General features: G+C 34.1%; 1 protein-coding gene across 1 annotated transcript; it reads right to left on the bottom strand.

Annotated features, from left to right (window-relative positions):
• Positions 1-3,196: 3,196 nt before the first annotated feature.
• On the bottom strand, positions 3,197-6,485 carry LOC145095688 (protein IQ-DOMAIN 13-like). Its single transcript, XM_079033527.1, has 6 exons — positions 6,043-6,485; positions 5,720-5,819; positions 5,211-5,600; positions 4,369-4,608; positions 4,159-4,287; positions 3,197-4,097 (listed from the first exon to the last, which is right to left on the bottom strand). The coding sequence occupies exons 2-6, from the start codon at positions 5,792-5,794 to the stop codon at positions 3,360-3,362; spliced, it is 1,572 nt and encodes a 523-aa protein (XP_078889653.1). The 5' UTR covers positions 5,795-5,819; positions 6,043-6,485; the 3' UTR covers positions 3,197-3,359.
• Positions 6,486-22,815: the final 16,330 nt, after the last annotated feature.

Below are 22,815 nucleotides of genomic sequence, written 5' to 3'. Positions count from 1 at the left end.
CATAGTTTTTATTCATAAGTGAATAACGAATGTACTGTAGTAAAACCTGATTGATTTTTATTCACTTATGAATAACGATAGCTGAAAATATAATTTTTTTTTTTTTGTAATTTTATCTTAAAACTATATCAATATAGATGTCTATTTGTAGAGAATAAAAAATCATGAATTTTGATATATTTAAAATCAGTTTTCGATAAAAATAGCTTTTTAAAAATTAAAAAGAAAAAGACGTAAAAACTATGTTTTTGTATATATTAAGGTAATGCTTAGCATAGTTTAAGGAAACATGTTTTGTTGGAAAACACATGTCTATTCCTTTACCATTTCCGCTGGTACGACGGAGGCTTTTGCGGCAAAAGTAAATGAGTGGTTGAGAATGATTCCCCCATTCTCAAACTTTTTTTTCCTCAATTGAACCCTTGTGTGTGTGTGTGTGTATATATATATATATATATATATATATATATATATATATATATATATATATAGAGAGAGAGAGAGAGAGAGAGAGAGAGACAGAGAGAGAGAGAGAGTTAGGTTCAAATGTTTTCACTATCTATTGTATGCACGTATGATTGATTCTGGACCAATCATTTTAGTTATTTTAAGAAAGTAATTAATGCATATTAAATGTTGAAGATGTAATTAATATCCATTATATCTTCAACGCGTAATATGCATTAATTACTTTCTTAAAATAACTAAAATGATTGACCCAGAATCAATCATATATGCACACAAGAGATAGTGAAAAACAAAATAACCTAACCGTATATATATATATATATATATATATATATATATATATATATATATATATATATATATATATATATATATATATATATATATACGGTTAGGTTATTTTGTTTTTCACTATCTCTTGTGTGCATGTATGATTGATTCTGGACCAATCATTTTAGTTATTTTAAGAAAGTAATTAATACATATTTAAATTGGGGCTTTGCATTCATAAATAAACTTATCTAAATTGGGCCTTTGCGTTCATCTTACGATTTTTTAGAGATAATTTTGGAGGCATTCAAAAGTTGAAAAAAAATCATAAGTATTTTTTTGTTAAGTATGAGGGTCACCATCCGATTATGTAGCAAAAATTTGCACTGAAATATGGCCAAAACCCAGAGGAGTCAATAAAAAATACAACTATTTTTTTTCTTAATCTTCATCTAATTTTTTAGAAATATATATATATATATATATATATATATATATATATATATATATATATATATATATATATATATATATATATATATATTCCGAAAAGGTTGGTCGTATCTATTTCCTAACATTGGCTGACATTTAGGTTTATTCTGCTTTCCTAAGTGCACATCTCCATCTCCTAAAAGTAAGGGTGGTTGCTATAGATAGATTGGATCATTCCTAAATTGAGAAATAATTAATGCTACAATATAAAGTAAAACAGTAGTGGAGCAAGGGATGCAACGAGAAGAAGTTCTGAAAAAAGATCGAGGTCTCGGAATCCCATCTTCCAAAGTCATGAGCCACAAAGTCAATAGTCCATTGGACAATCCTATTGAATAAGGCCATGATGTATGGTTTTGAGATATTTATGTGTTTTAGGCGGCCACACATCATATAAAAATCCACTCCACTACATATTTACTAGTAATGGGGCGGTGTTCAATAGTCGACAAGAGAGAAAGATAAAAGGAAAAGAGAGAGATAGAGAGAAACGGGAGGAATGATTGGGGGGAAAAAATTCAGCCAATAAAATTGTTCTTAATCGTCCGTGAATGTCTTCAATCCGTGTCACACCCACTATAGAGGGGGCGGTGTTCACGCATAAATACCCCCCTCCACGTCAGTTGTCACGCGTGAAAAACTCATCCATTCCCTTTGGCCTAACCTATTCTATATCCAAGTTACTTTTTTTTTGTAAGTTTCTTCCCTCAAAACGTATACAATCCCTATTTGGTTACATTCTTTTTAGTAGAAAAACCGTAATTTTTCACGCAAACGGTTGCCTTTAATATAATCATACATTAAATTATTATATAACCAACCTATATGTATGTAGCAGAGGAACATACAACCATTTTTTACCAACCAATTTAGGAAAAAAAAATCAAAACCCACCAATATATGGAGTGAAAATTTATCAGAACAATAAAAATTTACACAAATCTGATAACGGTTTCCTCCCAAACGCCACCAACATAGAAATGTCGTCAATCGACAGAGGAGATTTGTATTCTTCCAACACCATCGGAGCCTACGACGCTGTTAAATGTTTGCTCAACAACTTCTTATTCCATTTAAACGCATCGCTTTAAAGAAAACAATATAATCGAGCAAACGACATGATTTCTGCATGAGTTCTTGCAAAAACACATAATTTTTTTAGGAAAATTGGTTTTTTTGTTGGGACTCTTACGAAAAATATTGTTTTCTTGAGAAAATTGTGTATTTTGTCAAGAACCCATGCAAAAATAATGTATTTTTTTTAACAAGATCTGGTGTTAATTTTATCGAATAAGAAAACTTCTTATATCCTATAAGAAAAAGGTATATTTTATGGAATTTTCACTCGTTTTTATAGCAAGAACAAAAGATTTTCACATAAACCTATGAGAATTCCATAAAATATAAAGTTTTCGGTTTTTTGTTGTGTAAATCTTAAATCTAAATGAAAACATAAGATAAATAATCATAAAGAAACTAACTTCACTGGACCTTTGTATTTTTCTTCCACCATTTTTGATGAGAACATAAGAAAAATAATCATAAAGAAACTAACTCCACTGGACCTTTGTATTTTTCTTCCACCATTTTTTATGAAAACATAAAAAAAAAAAAAAAATCATAAAGAAAGTAACTCCACTGGACCTTTGTATTTTCTTCCACCATTTTTTAGAGATAATTTTGGGGACATTCAAAACTAAAACCTTTTTTTTTTGGTTTATATATATGGGTCATCAGGTTAATTATGTACCAATGCCCGATCCATATCCATGGAAATATGGCCCAAGGCTATAGGAGTCCTCGTAAAAATGCAAATAGTTTTGTGTTTTGACTTTTGACTATTTTGTAGGACAATATTAATTTTCTTTTTATCATTTTTTTCTTCACTTTTTTTTAAATTTTCTCTCTTATATAACCTCTGTATTTAGTTACATTCTTGTTAGTCAAAAACGAAAAAACCGTAATATTTTCACACAAAACAGTTGTTTTTTTATTATCATACATCAAAATATTATATAATCAACCAATATGTAGTAGAGGAACATACACTCATTTTACCAACCAATTTAAAAAAAAAAATCAAAACCCACCAATATTTGAAATGAAAAAATCCACAAAACAACGAAAAATCACACAAATCGGTTAAACGGTCTCCTCCCAAACGCCGCCGGCATAGAAATGGCGGAATCCATACTCAAATCCCCAATCGACCGTGGAGATTTATGCTTTTCCAACACCATCGGAGCCTGCGACGCCGTTGAATCCTTACTCGACGACTTCTTATTCCACTTAAACGACGCCCCAATGTTCTGCGTTAAAGGAAACGAAAACCTTCGTTTCGACGACGTCTCGCTCGCCGCCGCGCTCATCGTACGATCTTTCAGATTCCCCGTCGGTCTCGCTTTAGCTTTAGCAGACACCGTCGGACTCATGTAGTTCGGAACCGAAAACGGCGGGCAGCTCATCAAGCTATCGTCGTCTTTCATCGGGTAAGGAGAACCCGCGGCACTGCCTTTTGGTTTGGAGTATTTCATTAGGTTTGGGGTGGTCGACGGTGGAGTTCGCGTCGGAGTCATGAGTGTTCTCCCCCTCGTCGGAACCATTGATCGTGATGACTTAGGCGTCGGCGTGTCGAGATTCTCAAACGAAAAGTTGCTCTGTTTGAAGATGCTTGATTGAGGACGTGGGCTTGTTTTCCGATCGAGATTTGTTCGTGGTGGTGTAGGTGTTAATTCAGGGTTCCGGTTCTTAATCTGAGTTTCATCGGCCGGAAGTTGACGTTCTAACCAGTTCCACCACCATGGAAATCCGCCGGATCGGATGTCCGTCAGAGCGGTTTGAGCTGATTTCGGTGTCGCTTTCCATAACTGATTGTTCAAATCGCGTTAAAACTTCAATTTTCAAGAACTGAAAGTCTGAAATTATTACCTGATTGGAGTATGCATACGCCATGGCTCTTTCTCTTTTGATCACTGCTTCCATTTTTCTCTGCATTCTTGCTTCTTGTTCTTCTTTTGTTATCAAACTATCGTCCCAATGTTCATCGCCCATTTCCAGCTATAATACACAATCCCCAAATTTAATAAATTTAACATTACTCGATTTGAGAAATGTAAAGAGGAAATCAGGAAATCTTACTAGGTTACTGAAGGTCCATTTCCCGATTGAATTTTCCACTTCCTTTTCGTTTTTGTAAGTTTGGCGTTCAAGTGTTTGATTTTCCAGCGTTTGAATTCTTCGTGATTGAATTTGAGTTTGGACTCTCACCAACAATTGCATCTGTTTCATGGCGTTCATTGTTTGTCGCTTCACGTTTTGGCCTCTTATCACTCCTTGTAGCCTCACTAGACCCCTCAAAGCTCGAAAACTCCTCCTTGCCTATAAGATTTACACAAATAATTACAACATATTCAATATTTCTTAAAAAAATTATTTTTCTACCAACCCTAATTAAGTTGACACACTATCATGTCCATAAGCATGATGTGAGAAGTAGATTAGGTGCACATAGGCGGTTAGCATAAGAGTTAAATGTCCATAAGAAACTAAATCTACATCGGAATTGAAACTCTCACACACTGCAGCTTCATAAGAGTTGACTGCTCATAAGAAACTAAATCCACATTGAAATTGAAACTCTCACACTGCAGCTGCATAAGAGTTGAATGCTCATAAGAAACTAAATTCACATTGGAATTGAAACTTTCACACTGTAACGACCGAGACTTGTGATTTTCACTGTTTCTGCAAGTATACTTGCAAAGGGTTGAGTCTTGACAGCCACAATATGGGAGTTCGAAATCCGATCTTGACTAGGCTCCTAGTAGGTGTTCAACTCTGAGCTCAACCACCTATCACTATACCTGATTTACTTCTCACATTATGAACAAATATAGTGTGGGTAGGATTGCTTGGAGAATAACTCTTTTGCAGAAAAGGCTTAATCATTGGAACTCACACTATAAACAATAAAAACATACCATATAACCTCTATAGGCGGCTTGGATTATGGTAGCCGAAAGATGGTGTTGTCTTACGGTTGGTTCCGGTCTATATGCAATTTCAGTCCGGCGATGAGCCGTCCTAGGAGGGGAGCTTCGTGGGGAAGCCGCCCTAGGAGAGGCGGCTCGATAAGAACCACCGACCCTTGGAGAGGGCGGCCTGACGGAATGTATAGATTCCGGTTGCGGTGGTGGTTGTGGTTGGTGGACAGGTGTAGGATGTCCAATATACAATAATTGATCAACTTCGCCCAAGATTTTCTCAATGCTACTTGGCTCTCTAAAGAGAGGAATGAAAGATCTATTTTCTCCATTTCTTGATTTCACTCGCCCCTTCTTCTTTTCATCAGGAGTTTTCTTTTCGATGTCCTACGACCACGAGAGATCAAGAAAATGAATAAAAATCGAAACTTTTTGATATATCAATGACATTTTTACCAAATCCATAAGTGAAAAAAAAAGATATTTTCAATAATCAAACTACTTACATTGTGTAACTTGTCTTTGGAGTTGGATGTAAAAACCTTCTTGATTGCAGAAAACCAACTCCCTTTTCTCCCCATATGTTCCCAGCATTACTATCAAACCCTGTAAAAATTTTAAGGTGAATATTTTACAAAAAGGATCGAAAAAACATGAAATACGAAAATTTCTGGGTAGATCAAGAAACACTTTATATGCATCACATACTCCAGATGCATAATTCAACATTAATAAAGTTGATACAACAAAAAATCATAACTCATGCAATTTCACAAGATATAATAGAAAATCATAACTCAAATGACGTATAATTAAGAACAAATGTTACCTTAACTATAAAAAATTCCACTGGATTTCCAAAAACCCTTTCCAGAAAGCTGCTTCATGTTGGTTGATCGATTCTACACAAAACAAAATATCCTGATCCTCCCTCTCTTTAGATAAACCTTTCTCTGACATGGCATCCTTCTACATGACTCATTTCTTCTTACCAACTTTATTTAAGAGAGGGAGAAAAGAGAAAGAAAAAGAGAGAGAATTATATGAGTTTTAATGGTTAATTAAAACTTAAAAGGAAGAAACTTTGAATTGGTTTCGTTCCTTGAGGCCCTCTGAGAAGATTGATTTATTAATATGAACAACAATTCTTACTACTTTTTCCATCTTTATTGTCCCCCACCACCTTTCACCTTTTCATGACTTTATATATACCAATTTCTTTCTTTAAAGATTAAATTCAACAACAATTCTTCCTTCCTTCTAGGGTTTGAATGAGAGAGATAGATTTGGCCGCTTACCCACTTGATTTTTTTTTCTGAACCTGCCGTGCTGCCAACTTCAACAAACTTTACTTAGATGGGAAGACTATTATAACACTAAATGCTTTTTCGTCATCATTAATAATAATGTTATATATGATAATGATTCATTTGTATCCTCTTAAATCAATGGAACTAAAAGTCGTTCTAGAAGACAATTATAAGGCATTAAGGCTAATTGCTTTTTCGTCATCTTTTTGGCAGTCCGTCGAATGGTTATTATTGCCACGACGGCGCGTGGATTGAACGCGCATGAGGGCCCGCATGGTATGTGTGTGTGGTGGAGCCGGAAGACGACTGGTCCTCTGATGGTGTTTGCTTTATGGAAAATTCTTCCGTGTGTTATCATTTGATTGTTTGAACGCCAAACAAAATAATTTTATTGGCAGTTAGTCGTACAAAAACATGGTTTTGTATAATATGTTAGTTTAGAAAAAAACGAAAAATAATATATTGGTGTGATATATACTTATATTTATTATTTTAATTTTTTTTAATAAAACTACTATCTATATTGTTTGTGTATTTTTTTTTTCTAAATTGTGTTTTTTAGTTACTAGTTAAAAATATAAAATTTTAGTGAAATATTCAAATGAATAATTTTGCTAATTTGTGGCTAAAATTAGCGACTTTTTTGTAATTAATCTTTGCCATAGGAATAAAATAATATTGCCTTTTTTTTTAGTAATTTAGGTGTCCATTTTGTGGTAAAAAATAGATAAAATTATAGCTGACAAAAATCGATTCAATCCACAACTCAATCCAAACCCAATCCAAAGAGACTACGGTCTATTGTAACCACTCTCCGGTCTTAACGAACACAATCTGTATAGTACGACCCTTTCAAGCTGTTGCTCCTCATTTGATCATATCATGAAGAGTTTCAATTTTTTTTTTTAATCTTTTTATCATCGTAGTCAAGTCATCAGCAAGTCACGGAGTGAAAATCTTTTTTGAAAATTTACATTTTCAGTCCTTTTACTAATAAATAATTTATTACAATGACATTTAAATCCATCTTAGCTTTATGCATACAACTAGGGATGAGCATTAGGGGAACCGGAACCGGAATTGGTAACAAGTTTCGGTTACCGATTCTCCATTTTTATGAAAACCCGGTTCTAAAAACCGGAACCGGTTTGACAATTTTCTGTTTTTTAAAATGTGTATAACTCACTCATATGAAGTCAGAATTATTTGATATTTTTTCCAACATGTAATTTGGAGTTTGTAATTAATTTTTGATTGTACAAACATATGTTTTGGTTAGATATTGAATCAGACACATGCCCCGAAAGAAAGAATATCGATGTTGCGTTTTTTCTATTTCAACATTTTTTGTTTTTTTTAATCTGTCCTATTTTTTTAAATGTACATAACTCATTTATATGACGTCGAAATTACTTAATTTTTTTCCAGCATGTAGTTTGGTGTTTGCACTTCATTTTAGTCTATAAAAACATATATTTTGGTTAGATATTGAATCAGTTATAGACCTCGGAAGACAGCATATCAATGCTGCGTATTTTCTGTTTGAGCATATTTTTTTAGAATCTGTCCCGCTTTTAAAATGCGCATAACACACTCATATGAAGTCGGACTCGCTTGATTCTTTTTTCATCATGTAATTTGGTGTTTGTACTTAAATTTAAAATATAAAAAGTCATAATTGAGTTAAGTATTAAATCACTTACAAGCTACGAAAGATAACATATTATCTATAATATTTCAACCGGTTCTAGTTTGAAAAATAACTGAAAAACCGGGACCGAAACCGGAACCGGAATCGGCGCTAGAACCGGTGGTCCGGTTCTCGGTTCTTATAATATAGGAAAATCGGTTTCAGTTCTAAAGATCATCCCTACATACAACCTAACACTAACAACAAAATAATTGAACCTTTCTTTGGCAATTGACATATTTAGTCCCTATAGTATTACGTGATTTGTTCAAATCACACAATATTATTCTATCTTCCAATTCAAGTCGATTAACTCGACTAAAATGACCGACATGATTAACACAAACCTAACTAAACTATACTTAAGTAGGGTCGGCTTTCTGGTAATATATTTATTTTTGCAAATCCTACTAACCTGACACCTTTAACTTGAACCCCGATCGGGTTGACCTTTAACAACACTATCTTTGGTTGTTAATTTTTTGTGCTTTTAGTTGAAAAAGATTTTTTTGGTGATTTTGGTCCCTAATGGTAACATCTATTAAGTTTATCTGGCATCTTGTACCAAGTGCTTATAAAGCCACATACATTTTCGTCTTTCTAGCTTGTATCTGTCTTCTGTTACTCTGGCTACATAAATAAAGACATTAAATGTTTCTTTCTTCTTCAACCTACACATCTTATTACACATCTCCATTTTCTCACATCTTACTACCGATCGATTTAAAAGAAAAAGAAAAAAAAAACTCCAAATGGTGTGGTGTTTATATGGAAAAGTGGCGATTGTGTTGTAACACCCCTCACTAAGATCTAGCTAAAAACACCTTTAAGAACATCATTTAGTTTAAATTCCAAATTCGTTTAGAGTAAAGTTTGCAAAAGTAAAACAATCCCAAATGCATAAATGTTTTTAAGTTAAAGTAGTGGGGTTGTTAATAATAAATGTATCAAAAACACTTGTTCAAGCTCATCACACAAGTGTGGTCTTCATAAAATCCAAGCTTAAGTCTTCTACTTCTTGACTCTATCTTCAACCTGATCATATGTCAAAATAGGTTAGACAACAAATTTTCCTAGTGAGAATACTCAAGTTGGATTCATTTTGAGTTAGAAGATAACAATCTATCTTACTCGAATCGGCCTCCGAAAAGTATTTTCTTTAAAGTCTTTTCCAAAAGATGTAGGGGTTTCATGACCCAAATCTTATTAAAACTATTGCAACACAATGGAATTTAATTACCTAAAATGAGTTTAACAAGACTATTTCAATAAGTTTTTATTAAATTACCCAGATCAAATTAAGCAAAACCAGTTCACGTAAGTTGAGATTTAATGATCCTTGAATCATCTCTCCAAAAACAATCAACACCACAACTAACAGTTGTTAGTTAAACAAAAATCAAAGATCAAATAAGTACAAAAATAGGACAAGCAAATAAAAATATTAATGTTATGCAGTACTTTGTTATGTCATTATATACTTTTTACATTTTAAAACTGTAGGATGCTAAAGGCTAGAATGTTCGTGACCTTTTCCACAAATTATTCTATCAAATGATTTAAAATCTTAATTTAAATATTTATTTCAACTTACCCATATAAGGGTATTTAAATAAAAAAAACCTCTAATTTCATATCAATTGGAAATCAGACCTAGTCCCTCCTTATAATGGGTTTGAATAACTATCATGATGCATTTTTGTAACACTCGGTTTTGGATTTGCTTTATTATTCGGGGCTACATCCCAATCATCAGTTGTCATGAGTCTTAGGGCCTTAGGCAAGGACGGATTTGGCCCTTTTCGGATGTGAGTGTTATGGATTAAGTGATCCAAGTGTTTGATGGTGTTTCCGGAGCCCAAGGGTATAATTATAATTTAATAACTCGGTCATTTATGAATTTTGGGTTTTTGTGAAGTTTTAAGGCTATGGTGTGTTGTTACAAGTGTAGGGCTCCTCGCCACCTTTCCGTGGATATAAGGTTCCTTGGAAACGGATCTACGGTGAGGAAGTTATGGCAATTTGAAGTTATTGGCAGAATTAGCCCCTAATGGAATTAGTTGGCAAATCGGTCCCATGAATGCAAGGAGGGATTATGCGTGTCTGGGTGGGTACGCCCAACGTAAGCTGGGTTACGTCCACCGTAATGAGCAAAGTGTCAAACCATAATTTTTAGGGTTTGAGCACTATTTAAACACCCTTATAAGGTCAACGTTCTTTAATTTCTCAGCCTCCACTGATATTAGAGCCGCATTTCAAACCCTAATCCCCTTGGTGGTGCATTCTTGATCTTGGAGGTGATTTTGAAGGGTTCTCAGTGTTATTTCAATGTGGTGGATCTTGGTGGTCAAGCTTGGTGTAGCCTTGGGGTTATATATCCAAAATGTTCACACTATTGGGAAGCTTCAGGAGGTAAAAAGTTCTTATTTTGACTTCGTCTTATGCTAGTTTGAGTTTAGGGCAAGATTAAGGGCTTTTATGGTGTATTAAGTTCTCTTTGTGAGTTTAAGCCACTCCAGGAGCTTGGAATGATGGATCTTACCTCTCCTGATGTTGTTAGTTCATAAAAATGTTTGCTTGATGTTTAAGAGTGGTCCATGAACGTTCTAGTCGGAATAGAATAGGTTTTAATGGATTAAGATGGTTATTGGCTGCCATTAAGACATGCAAATGCATAAAGGTGCCGACTTTATGCATTAAGAGTTTATATTGAAGGTTTTCTGAGGTTTGGATGCAAAGGACTTAAAGAATTAAGTCATGGATCGAGTTTTGGAGAAGTTGCACTTACGCCCTGCGTAAATGCAAGTACGCCCCACGTACTAATTTGAGTCCCCATCCGAAATCATCGAGTACGCTGAGCATACCTAGGGGTACGCCCCGCGTACGTTCTGCTGTCGACTTTTGGGCTTGTTCATGTTTTGGGCTTTGGACTTGAGTTTGGGCTTTGAGAGTTGGATTTATTGGTCTGAGGATTTGCTTTTGGAATTGGACTACTCTTTGGGCTAGATTATGGGCTTTCCTTGTTGGGCCTTTGTAGGCCCACCGGATTTGGGCCTTAGTGGGACTAATGGGTTGGGCCATTAGTGGGCCTGGTTAGTTGGGTCATCTTTGGGCCTAATGTTGGGGTTTAGCCTTGTTTAGTTATTGATTACGGTGTTGGGCTGTTTGGCTCAGTTCGGGAGCCGGTTCACAGCAACGGCAGTGTAGGATTATTCGCGTAGCGTTTGAGGTGAGTCTTCTCACTATATCCATGGGTCGAAGGCACCAATGTCGCCCTATTATGTGTTATGTGGTATGCTAGTTTTCTCTGTGATACTTGCATCGAAGACCCCGGGGTAGCCCATGTCATTTGGATATTAGACCATGAAGGGGAGCCCATGACATTCCAAGTAAAGACCATGGGGGAGCCCATGGCATTCCAGATAAAGACCATGGGGGGAGCCCATGGCAACTATATGTATGTTACATGATAATATGTGGTTGTATGTTGTATGGTATTTTGGGAACTTACTAAGCTTTGTGCTTATGATTTTCATTTTATGTTTCAGGTACTTCGGTTTTCAAATGGGAGAGCTCAATTTGATTGCAAAACACACACCACATGTTTCCGCATTCTGTGGATTACTCTGATTTGATGATAGTTTACTATATATTGATTACCCTAGTTTTATGGAAATAATATGTGTTAAAGATTTATTAATTTAAAAACAATTTTTTTTATGCCGTGATTTTCGGGACGTTACAATTTTAAAGTCGCGGGGGCCGTAAGTTCATAAGAAATTTATCATTAAGAATATTCAGGCGAGAGCAATTTTTCCAGATGGGTGACATTCTGTAAAGTTCTCGTCTTAGATGGCCCAAATCAGACAATATCTAGGTACTTGTGTCAGGGATGTCAAATAATGGAATCAGAGCTTGGGAACTCGTCAATGTGTTCAACTTGTATACTAAACCAGTATGGGTGAAAGAGGTGAGCCTCTAATCCCACATGTATTGGAAAGAATAAATAAGCAGCCCTTATATTAGGGGTGAAATTGGTACGATACCAATTCATTTTTCTCTAAACCATGTATCGTACCAACTATAATTGGTATAAAAAATTGCTACTTGTACCATGCCAAACATACTTGGTACATTTTAATGCGTCTTTTAGGACATCTATTATATCCATTTACATCACTATTGGTCTTTAAAACTCATGCATTTTGCATATTTTGAGACATTTATGTAAATTCATAGAACCTTTTCATTTTCACACTTTTTGGATGGTTTGAAGGTTGGACCACTCTTAGGATGTTGTTGGGGAGTTGATATCCAAATTTTATGAAGAACGAACCTGGATTGAAAAGGTTGAAAAAATAAAAGATTCAAACAATGCAATGAATTACACGGCCGACTCAGGCTTTTCTGAGGACCTAGACTCGAGCTAGTCCGTCAAAATCAAGCCTCAAGACAAAAATGAGTTGACTCGATCAAGTCAGGTTTGACTCAATCGATTCGGGTAAAAAAATCAACGAAAGTCAAGAAAATGCATTTTTGTCTACCGGTGAGGTGACTTGGTCGAGTCACATTTTCCCTATGGGTTGACTCGTCTGAGTCAAGAAATGTTTGGTCAGATGCTTCCAGAAACCTATAAATCCGAACACTGTTTTATTTTCTCGATATATATGATTATTGGAGTTTGAAGGATGACTTTTGGAGCATCGAAACATTGAAGAACACGCTTTGGAGCTGATATTTACTATTTTTATCATTTAGTTTATAAAACCTTCTATCAATTATAAATTTTAAAACTCATGCATTTTGCACATTTTGAGAGATTTATGTAAATTCATAGAACCTTTTCATTTTCACACTTTTTGGATGGTTTGAAGGTTGGACCACTCTTAGGATGTTGTTGGGGAGTTGATATCCAAATTTTATGAACAACGAAGCTGGATTGAAAAGGATGAAAAAATAAAAGATTCAAACAATACAATGAATTACACGGCTGACTCAAGCTTTTCTGAGGACCTAGAATCGAGCTAGTCCGTCAAAATCAAGCCTTAGGACAAAAATGAGTTGACTCGGTCAAGTCAGGCTTGACTCAATCGAGTCGGGTAAAAAAATCAACGAAAGTCAAGAAAATGCATTTTTATCTACCGGTGAGGTGACTTGGTCCGATCACATTTTCCCTATGGGTTGACTCGTATGAGTCAAGAAATATTTGGCCAGACGCTTCCTAAAACCTATAAATCCGAACACTATTTTATTTTATCGATATATATGATTGTTGGAGTTTGAAGGACGACTTTTAGAGTATCGAAACGTTGAAGAACACGCTTTGGAGTTGATATTCACTATTTTTATCATTTAGTATGTAAAATATTCTATCAATTATATATTTTGAACTAGTATTTTTAGCCATGATCGGCTAAAAACTCTTTCTTTGTTGTTCTATTTTGTTACTCGACTATGTGTAACTAATTCTATAAGATTGTGTTATTTTCTCGATATATATGATTTTTGGAGTTTGAATGATGACTTTTAGAACATCAAGACGTTAAAGAACATGTTTTGGATATGATATTCACTCTTTTTATCATTTAATTTGTAAAACATCTTATCCATTACATATTTTGAACTAGTGTTTTTATCCATAATCGGCTAAAAACCCTTTTTCCAGTTCTAGTTCGTAACTCGACTATGTGTAACTGATTCTATAAGATTGATGTTTTAGACTTGATTTTTACCTAGTGATTCATGTTTTTGTTTTAATAAAGTGCTTTAATTTATTATTTTCTCATGAACGCCTACATGAATTAGTTTAATTTAAATAAATTCAGGTAATTATGAAATGTGTAATTGTTATATGAGTTAACACGAGTAACAAGCAATGATTGGTTATTAACTTAGGACTTAATTCGTTGTAAACATAAATTTCCATACTTTTACATGTCCAAGCTTATGATAACTCTTGAATATCTTAATACAAATTTTCAATCAAAATCTAAAAGCTTGTCTAGAATAGAGTTAGTGAAGTTAGGTCTAGTTGAAGAGATTATTTTTAATATAATTTGACAAATAAAGTAATATTAGAACTTTTCAATATTGCTTGGTACCAACTTAGGTTAAAAACTGTTAAAACATAACTCATGATCAATTACATTTACATGTAGTTGAATCGAACACGAAACCAGAATTGTCTTAAAATCTTATTTTTCTTAAAATCTCGTATTTATTTTATTTTATGCTATGGTTTGTTTTAGTTTTTAGTTAACAAAAATATATCCTTTTTATTTTAGTTATGGTCTAATTTTTACGATCATTGTTTTAGCTATACTATCTGTTGGGATTATTGTGTTGCGTCATTGGGTCATTTGTTTAGTTTGTTTTGTAAACGGGTTGGGTCTGTCCGCCCTTATTTAATTACTAGGGTTAGAGTATTTAAGATGCATGCATGCATTGTATTTTGGTAACTCTGATATTATCTTGTAACACTAATCACACCTCTACAATAGTAATTCTTCATCGAGTTCTTGTAAGGCGTGACTTCTGAATCATTCAACATATTTTGAGTCATTTTCATGTTTTTGCTTTAATCTGTTTGAATCTAATCGATCATTCAAGGATATTTAATCCTAATAATTGGTATCAAAGCAGAAGACTGTGTAATAAATACGCATCTATTCTGTTTAATAGCTTTTAGGGTTTCCGTTAATATTGGATCTAGCTTAACGATCATCATTGTGTTCTTGACGTTGTTTAGCAATCTCAATATTACCCTAAAATTGCTTTAGTTTTACACGTCTGATTCTTAACAGGTTTTAAAGATCTTATCATCATGTAGCACGAAGATTCTCACATCAACTCTATTAATCTTTCAAGCAGCATTGGATCGACCACTAGGATCCCAATTCGCTTTCCTAATGAATATGAAGTATGGGCGCTTCACTTCGAAGATTATGTTCTCGGCCTAGAAGATAATGGATATATGATATGGGAGGCTATAACTCTTCGACCGTTTATTCATACTGAAAGCAAAAGATTTATCAAAACTTAAAACGACTATAATAAACTCCTTCTTGATATTAAGGACGTTCCTCAAGATGAAAAGGAAAAACTGATCAAAAGTGTTAAGGCATTGAGAATCATTCGATTTGCCTTGCAAGCTGACACTTTTCATCTGGTTAGTTCCTGTGACACTACCAAAGCCATCTGGGATGGGCTTAAGGAACTCTACTCAACAGATGCAGATCTTTAGCACTCAACACAGACACTCTTGCTTTCAGATTTTGGTGCTTTTTCACAGAAGGCTAAAGAGTTTTTAAGTCAAGCCTTGAATCGATATAATCATCTTTTAAGCTGAATGACGAAACATGACATTGGACGTGAGTTAATAGAACAAAAAGTCACATTTATGAATGGAATTCGATCAGAGTGGAAGGCAGTGGTGTCTACAGTTAAGACACATGAACAGTTCAAGAACCATACACTGGCCAAGCTTGTTGGTATCCTGAGGTCACATGAAGATGAAGTGACTAAAGAGGCGAAAGTAGTCTCCGGAATGGGATCATTGGCCCTTGTTACGAAGGGTAAAAAGGTGGCTGAAGAGGATGACTCACATTTTGAGCTTTCTGATTGTAAACTCTCTAAAGAAGAGTTTGCAATGATGGTGTCGAATCCAAAGAGATTTTCAAAGAAGAACTTCAACCAGAATAAGAACCGAAACTGGCAGGGCAGTTATACCTTTGAAAAGGTGAAAGAAGAAAATGCGAACGGTTTGTAGAAGGATGAAGACAAGAAAGAGAAGAAGCTAATGAGTGACTCCGACTATGATTGCAACTATTGACATGGCAAAAGTCATTTAGAAAATGAGTGTATGTTGCGAAGATTGAACGAAAAGAAAGAGGGAGAGGATGATGAATCTTACCATCTGCGAAAGCTTGAAGAAATCAAGAAGAAAAAGATTGCAGATAACATTATGCATGCTTTTGTTGTGCAGGAAAATGAAGTTGATGATGAATTTGGCAGGGTAGAAGTTTGGTCCACAAACTCTAAAGACAAGCAGGTTCGCAGGCCTACTCATAGGAAAAGCTTCGTTGCGAAAGAGGAGGATTAGCACCCTGAAGGAAGATGTTTTGTGGTGACAAACGATGTGTCACAGATGCGAGGATATGCCACTGATGGTGGAAATGAGACTGATAGCTGCTTTGCTGCGAAGCCAGTGTTTGAACAAATCAACGAGTGTAATCAAATGATCAATAAAGTATACTCTATTCTTGAATCACTCAATATTCCCGTGTCACAATACGAAACTGAAATAAAAGAATTGAAATTCACATTTTCAAGTATAAGTAACAGTTTAAAACAAACTCGCTTGACAAATTCTAACCTAACCGATCAAATCAGTAGGGTTTTGTCAAAGAGTGAGGAACGACGCATATGGATTGAAAAGTTGGAGTCTGATATTTCTAAGTCTAGGGATGAACTTATTTATTTGTAACGAGACAATTCAATGCTTTTGAAACAACGCAATATTTTTTGTTTAATTGCAAAAAGGCTTTATTTCAATATTACACAATTACATCTTGATTGTGAGATTGGTAAGAAAATTCATAAAATGATCTTACCTTTCCTTGAATTAAGGAAGATAAAATCGACATTGATCGTTATAAGTTGAGTCAATCGTCTCTTCTGATGAAATTTTAGATGCTTACAAGGTGGGACGGGACAAAATTGAAACATGCATCAAGTCCAAAGAACATAAGAACATATTAAAGTAGCTTTTGGATGAAAATGATAAACTGAAAACCAAAACCAAAACTGTACAAAAATTTGACTCATTGAGTTCAAAGTTAAGTTCAGATAATAAACTCAATGTTGAGTACACATCTAAATTCGACGATGACAGTGATGTGAGTGAAATTTCAGTAGAAGATGAGGTTGATTGTTCAACATTTGTTAAAAACGAATCTGAAACTACGAAAGTATTAATTTTTGAAAATTCAGTAGAATTCACACGTCTTTCACAAAATAAACCAAAGTCTTTAAAAGAAAAGGCTGTAGTTTATCAAAATGTTCAAACCGTCCCAAATCAAGTTTTTGCAACCATAGGACTAGATAAAAACCAAACTATCGAATTAACGTCCCTTGTAAATGAAGATAACAAAGGTGGATGTGACGAACATTTTTGGTATGCACCGATCGACAACGCAGATGAAACTGTGGGACTCTCAGAAAAGACTTCATGGATAGTAAAAAGGAGATTGTTGGGATTATTGTGTTGCGTCATTGGGCCATTTGTTTAGTTTGTTTTGTAAACGGGTTGGGCATGTCCTCCCATATTTAATTACTAGGGTTAGAGTATTTAAGATGCATGCATGTATCGTATTTTGGTAACTCTGATATTATATTGTAACTCTAGTCACGCCTCTACAGTAGCAATTCTTCATCGAGTTCTTCTGAGGCGTGACTTTTGAATCATTCAACATATTTTGAGTCATTGTCATGTTCTTGCTTTACTCTCTTTGAATCTAATCGATCATTCAAGGATATTTAATCCTAACACTATCCTTGGTATAACTAACAATATTTTTATATACCATATTATTTATTGGGTTGACAACCTAACACGGTTATTCGTTTAAACATGTGCGAGCGGGAGAAATTTTCAGGATAGTTGATCATCTTAGGAAGTTCTCGTGTCGGGTGGCCCAAATTGGGCAATATCTTGGTACATATGCCTCAAACGTTACAATTGTGGCACAAGCGCCCTACCCAACACAAACACACACAAACACAAACACATGCACCAATGCACTTACTTAAAGGTCACTAAATGAACTCATTTGATGATTCTACCCTAAATTGACAGTGAGAACTAAGGTGAGCCTATTTGAATTGTAAAACTACTAACTAGATGCAATATAGTTTAAATAACGTACAAGTGTTGTGATTTATATAAGTTTCCAACGTTTTGAGATGATAAAACATTATATACTTACACTTACATGCTAAACGATATCATTTTAGGTGTTATAGATCATGTTTCACGTCATATATTAATGTGTACATGTGCATGGTTACAGTTTTTTTTTTATTTAGTTGTTCGTACTTACTGACTACATCACAGGTCATATGAATTGACCGTCGTGATTACTCTGTGATTAGGGTTCGAGGAACTTTTCAATGATTAACGAAGAAATTTCAATCGATGCATGCATGACTAGCGTTATTCAACCACACATAAAGGTATTGGCGAGTATATTTTGACCATTAGCTAAGAAGAAAACTAGTCAAGAGGTATTGAAATCTTTCAACACATAAATATAACAATATAATATAATCTTTTATATTACTTAATTAATACATGAGTTATTCATGAAAGAATTTTAAAATAGATAAATTGTGTTTTAGATCAATTCAAGTTGGTCCGACCCATTATTGACTTATGCCAAAAATAAGCCGTTTCCACATGTTATTCATGTTGTGTGACGAGTCCATGTTGTCATCTTTACATATTACCTTTTTAGTGTTATTATTAGATATTTTATTAGTAATCATCAAATATTTATAAATATAACAATATAAACAAAATAAAATAAAATCTACATACCATAATCGAAGTTAACTAACGTTAGGTAATGATTATGAAGAAATAAACATATGAAATACATACCCAAAAAGCTATCTAAACCAAATGCTATACTATTTCAGATTAAATTAAAAGTTACAATATTGTATCCTATATTTATTTATTATTATCTGACGAATTTACCCATCAAGGAGGTGGGCGTGGGGTAAGCACTAAGCCGTGTATTTACGGGCACATGCATATCTGATGATGTGAGAAGAATGGTGTTTGATGATGTGAGAAGAATGGTGTTTGGTCCGACAAAGGTACATCACCTGCTTACACTCACGTGACCTATTCTTATTTTACAATCCTTCCTTATTTTACTCTAATAAAATAAAGAGTAAATTACATATATGGTTTATGTATTTTGATAGAATCACGTATTTGGTACGACTTTTAAATAATTGACAGGTGCTATTGCTTTTAAAAGAATTATGGTTTTAGTCCCTCAATTTAAAATGCCAAAAAAAAAAAAAAAAAAACATGATAAGCTGTCCTGACATATATAAACTATGCTGACAAAAACTAACTAATATGTTCTCAACTAAACTAAGAATGTTGATAAGTAATATGTTAGTAATGCTACAAAGTTTTCAATCCAATGGTAGTATCATAACAATCAATTATATATATATATATATATATATATATATATATATATATATATATAAATCGACTTAAGCTTTGGTACTAAACCCTCTAAACTAGGTCGTTTTGCTAAGAGTATATTACAAAAAAAATGGTTGAGTGATTTCCTGAAAAAAAAAAAAAACTCATCCTTCCATTAAAATACGTAATTTTGTTTTCAAAGATCTTACCAATTTCTTTTTTTTTGGTTCGTGAATTGCATTTGGTTCGTCATTATTCATTCTTGGTGAATCTCTTTCTGCTATGTGATTTTCTTCTGTACTGATCATATTCATTCTTGGTGAATCTCTTACCGATGTGTGATTTTCTTCTGTACTGATCAGGTTTACGATTTTTTTTTTCAATTTTTTTACGTGAATTTCTTCTAACAAATTGAGTTGCGTCTGATTGATTTTGTTCTATTTCATCAATTAAGTCGAGTTCGTGAACTGCATATGGGTCGTGTTTGCTACTGTTGAATCTCATTGTATTAAGTTTGTGATCGAGTTTGTGAGATCTTTGTACTCAGATTTGTAATTTTTTTTTTCAAAAAATTTACTTACATTGGGTTGTGCTTTGTGTTAGGCACTTATTAATTCTCTTGCACTTATTAACGAATTTTCTTTTAGTTTTTGTCATTATTGTTGCTTAATTTTTAATAATTGTTTTCTTATGTATTGAATTTTATAGTTACTGATCAGGGGACTTTGTGTTGGTCACTTATTAATTTTATAGCCAACAACTTTATACATTAACATTTAAACTTTCTACACCTCATCCTTTTACTTTTTAATGTCATAAAACTTCTGATGGGTTTTGAGCACTACACCAATCTTATGGTGTACATGCAAAACCTAAAGCTTTGGATCTAGTTTGTCTAATATACATGCAACAATAACCCAAAGCTCATAAACCCTAATTCTAGCATACAATAATCGAAATTGACAAAAGAATAGAGTTTAGATCTTACATTGATTGTTATGTTGCAATAATAATCTGAATCCTTCTTGTAATTGACTTCTGAAAGCCTAGTGCCTCAAATGTTGCACCTCTAATGGACTCACAAACACCATATGCAACAAGATGAACAAGGAGAGAGGGAGAAGGCTCCAAAAACGTCCTAGGGTTTCTCTTAGAAGGTTAGGGATGTTTTTGACTTGCCAAGGGTTCCTTTTATACTTAGGCTATTAGGGTTTTCAACTAGGAAACCCTAATTTGACTGCTTAGGTCCTAAGCAGCCCATGGACTCCCTCCTTAGAGGCCTTGGACGAATTCTTATGGGTTTCCCCATAGATTCGTCCACTCTAACTTCTATGGAGTCTATTAGCCCATTTATGCAATTATCTTATAATTACACAACCAGTCCCCTTTATTTAATTAATCTCTTTTAGCAACAAAATTAATTCTTATTAATTCTTGACTAATATTAATTAAACAATATGATTTCTCTTTTAATATATTATTCATATAATATATTAATAAATCATAATTAATCTTCTTTCTCCTTAATTCATCCTATCAGTTGCTATGGTAGAGGCAACCCAAAAGGACCATGCTCACAATCGGGTCAAGTACATACTAAAATAGTTATGGGCTTAGACACCTAATCCGACAACTTCATATATCATTTTTAACTAATTAACTTAGCTACTATAATTATATTATATTGAAATTGAGTAAATCTGATTACGTATTTATAATTCGTGAATTTTTGGCATCATCCTTAACCTAATAAGCTAATAACCACTTTTGAATTGTTTTTTTTCAAAAGACACATAACAGCCCCACCTCTTGAATTTGTTTTATATAGTCAATTTGGTTGATATAAAACACTTCTGAAAGCCTATAGTGTGAAATTTTGGAACTTCCCATGACATGGATTGTTTCGAAATTTTGGTTGATTTGCCCTTATCCTCTTGGATTTGTTCTACATAGTCAATTTGGTTGATTCCTAATGTCAAATTCCTTTTTGTTGGTGAATTTGGTTTATTTCCTAGTGTCGAGTTTGATATGATTCATGATTATTTATGTTTATGTCGATTTTTATATGTAATGTTCCATTCTTACTTGATCATATGATAATTTAATGTTAAATAAGACATTATTTTCTTTTGTATAATACATGATGTTTGAAACTGAAGTCAATGTTCACCCTATCGAGACATATATAACAGAAGATATTGTTGCAAATGATTTTTCAAAAGCCACATATGAATCTGAAAATATAGACGGTGTTGATGTGAACGTCGAATGTGAAAACGATGAAAGCATAGTGGGAAAGGTTTTCGATACAACTGATGATGTGTATGACTTTTATAGTGATTATGTATTTTTTTTTCATTGATTTGGTATACATATTCATACTACATTAAAAAATAAGGGGACAAATGAACCTTATAAAATATTTATTATCATGGTAAAAAGTGTAATTTATTAGGATGTATTTTGTGAGTTAATTTCTTGTGCAAGGTGTGGTTTGTTGCTTTATGTTTCTTTGAGATTGCGGCTCACTATTTGGATGTGTGCATATACATGTGGACTCATTTTTGGGTATGGTTCAGGGTTTGGATCCGGGTTAAACCGGATTTGAACCAGTGTAACATCCCAAAAATCATGACAAAAATTTCATTTTTTTATTTATTAAAATGAACATATCTATCAAAAACATTCCATCCAAAATCATAAGTCAAAGTATCAAATCAGAGTATCTCATCAAAACTCATATCAACATATTAGAGTAAAAACATCCCAGGCTAAACAAATGGTGTGTGCACTACAGTCACCCCGAGCTCTTCCTTTTGCTACCGGAAGTACCTGAAACTAAAACTGAAAACTGTAAGCACGAAGCTTAGTGAGTCTCCCCAAACTACCACATACCATACACATAATCATGCTACTAGGAGATATGGGCCCCACCCACACTCAAGGAGATACGGGCCCCGCCCACACTCGACTAACTACGAGATACGGGGCTCGCCCACACTCTGTTGACTACGAGATATGGGCCCCGCCCACACTCCACTGACTAGGACATACGGGCCCCACCCACACTCCGCTAACTACGAGATATGGTCCCCGCCCACACTCTGCTAACTATAAGATACGGGCCTGCCCACACTCAGCTACTAAGCATACATACAAGTATCACACATACAACAAGTATAATCTGATCTATCAATCAGTCCTATATCCATACTCAAATAATTCTATAAGATACGGGTCTCGCCCACACTCAGCTATCTATGAGATATGTGCCCTGCCCACACTTAGCTACTAATCAATACACATAACATATACGGGCCGACCTTGGTGCCTTCGACCCGTTCAAACTAGGAGGAAAATCACATCACTGTTGGA

This window comes from Lactuca serriola, chromosome 1, assembly GCF_051521515.1.
Source record: "Lactuca serriola cultivar US96UC23 chromosome 1, Lser_US96UC23_V15, whole genome shotgun sequence".
Classification (NCBI taxonomy): Eukaryota; Viridiplantae; Streptophyta; class Magnoliopsida; order Asterales; family Asteraceae; genus Lactuca; species Lactuca serriola.
This window is presented reverse-complemented; position numbering and strand designations above follow the sequence as displayed.

What these genes read in the sequence shown, in the direction of transcription:
- LOC145095688 (XM_079033527.1), bottom strand. Translation starts at nt 5,794, where the DNA reads ATGGGGAGAAAAGGGAGTTGGTTTTCTGCAATCAAGAAGGTTTTTACA. An exon ending in CCAAAGACAAGTTACACAAT is followed by an intron (nt 5,601 to 5,719) that starts GTAAGTAGTTTG and finishes TCGTGGTCGTAG; the next exon opens with GACATCGAAAAGAAAACTCC. An exon ending in CGTATGCATACTCCAATCAG is followed by an intron (nt 4,098 to 4,158) that starts GTAATAATTTCA and finishes TTGAACAATCAG; the next exon opens with TTATGGAAAGCGACACCGAA.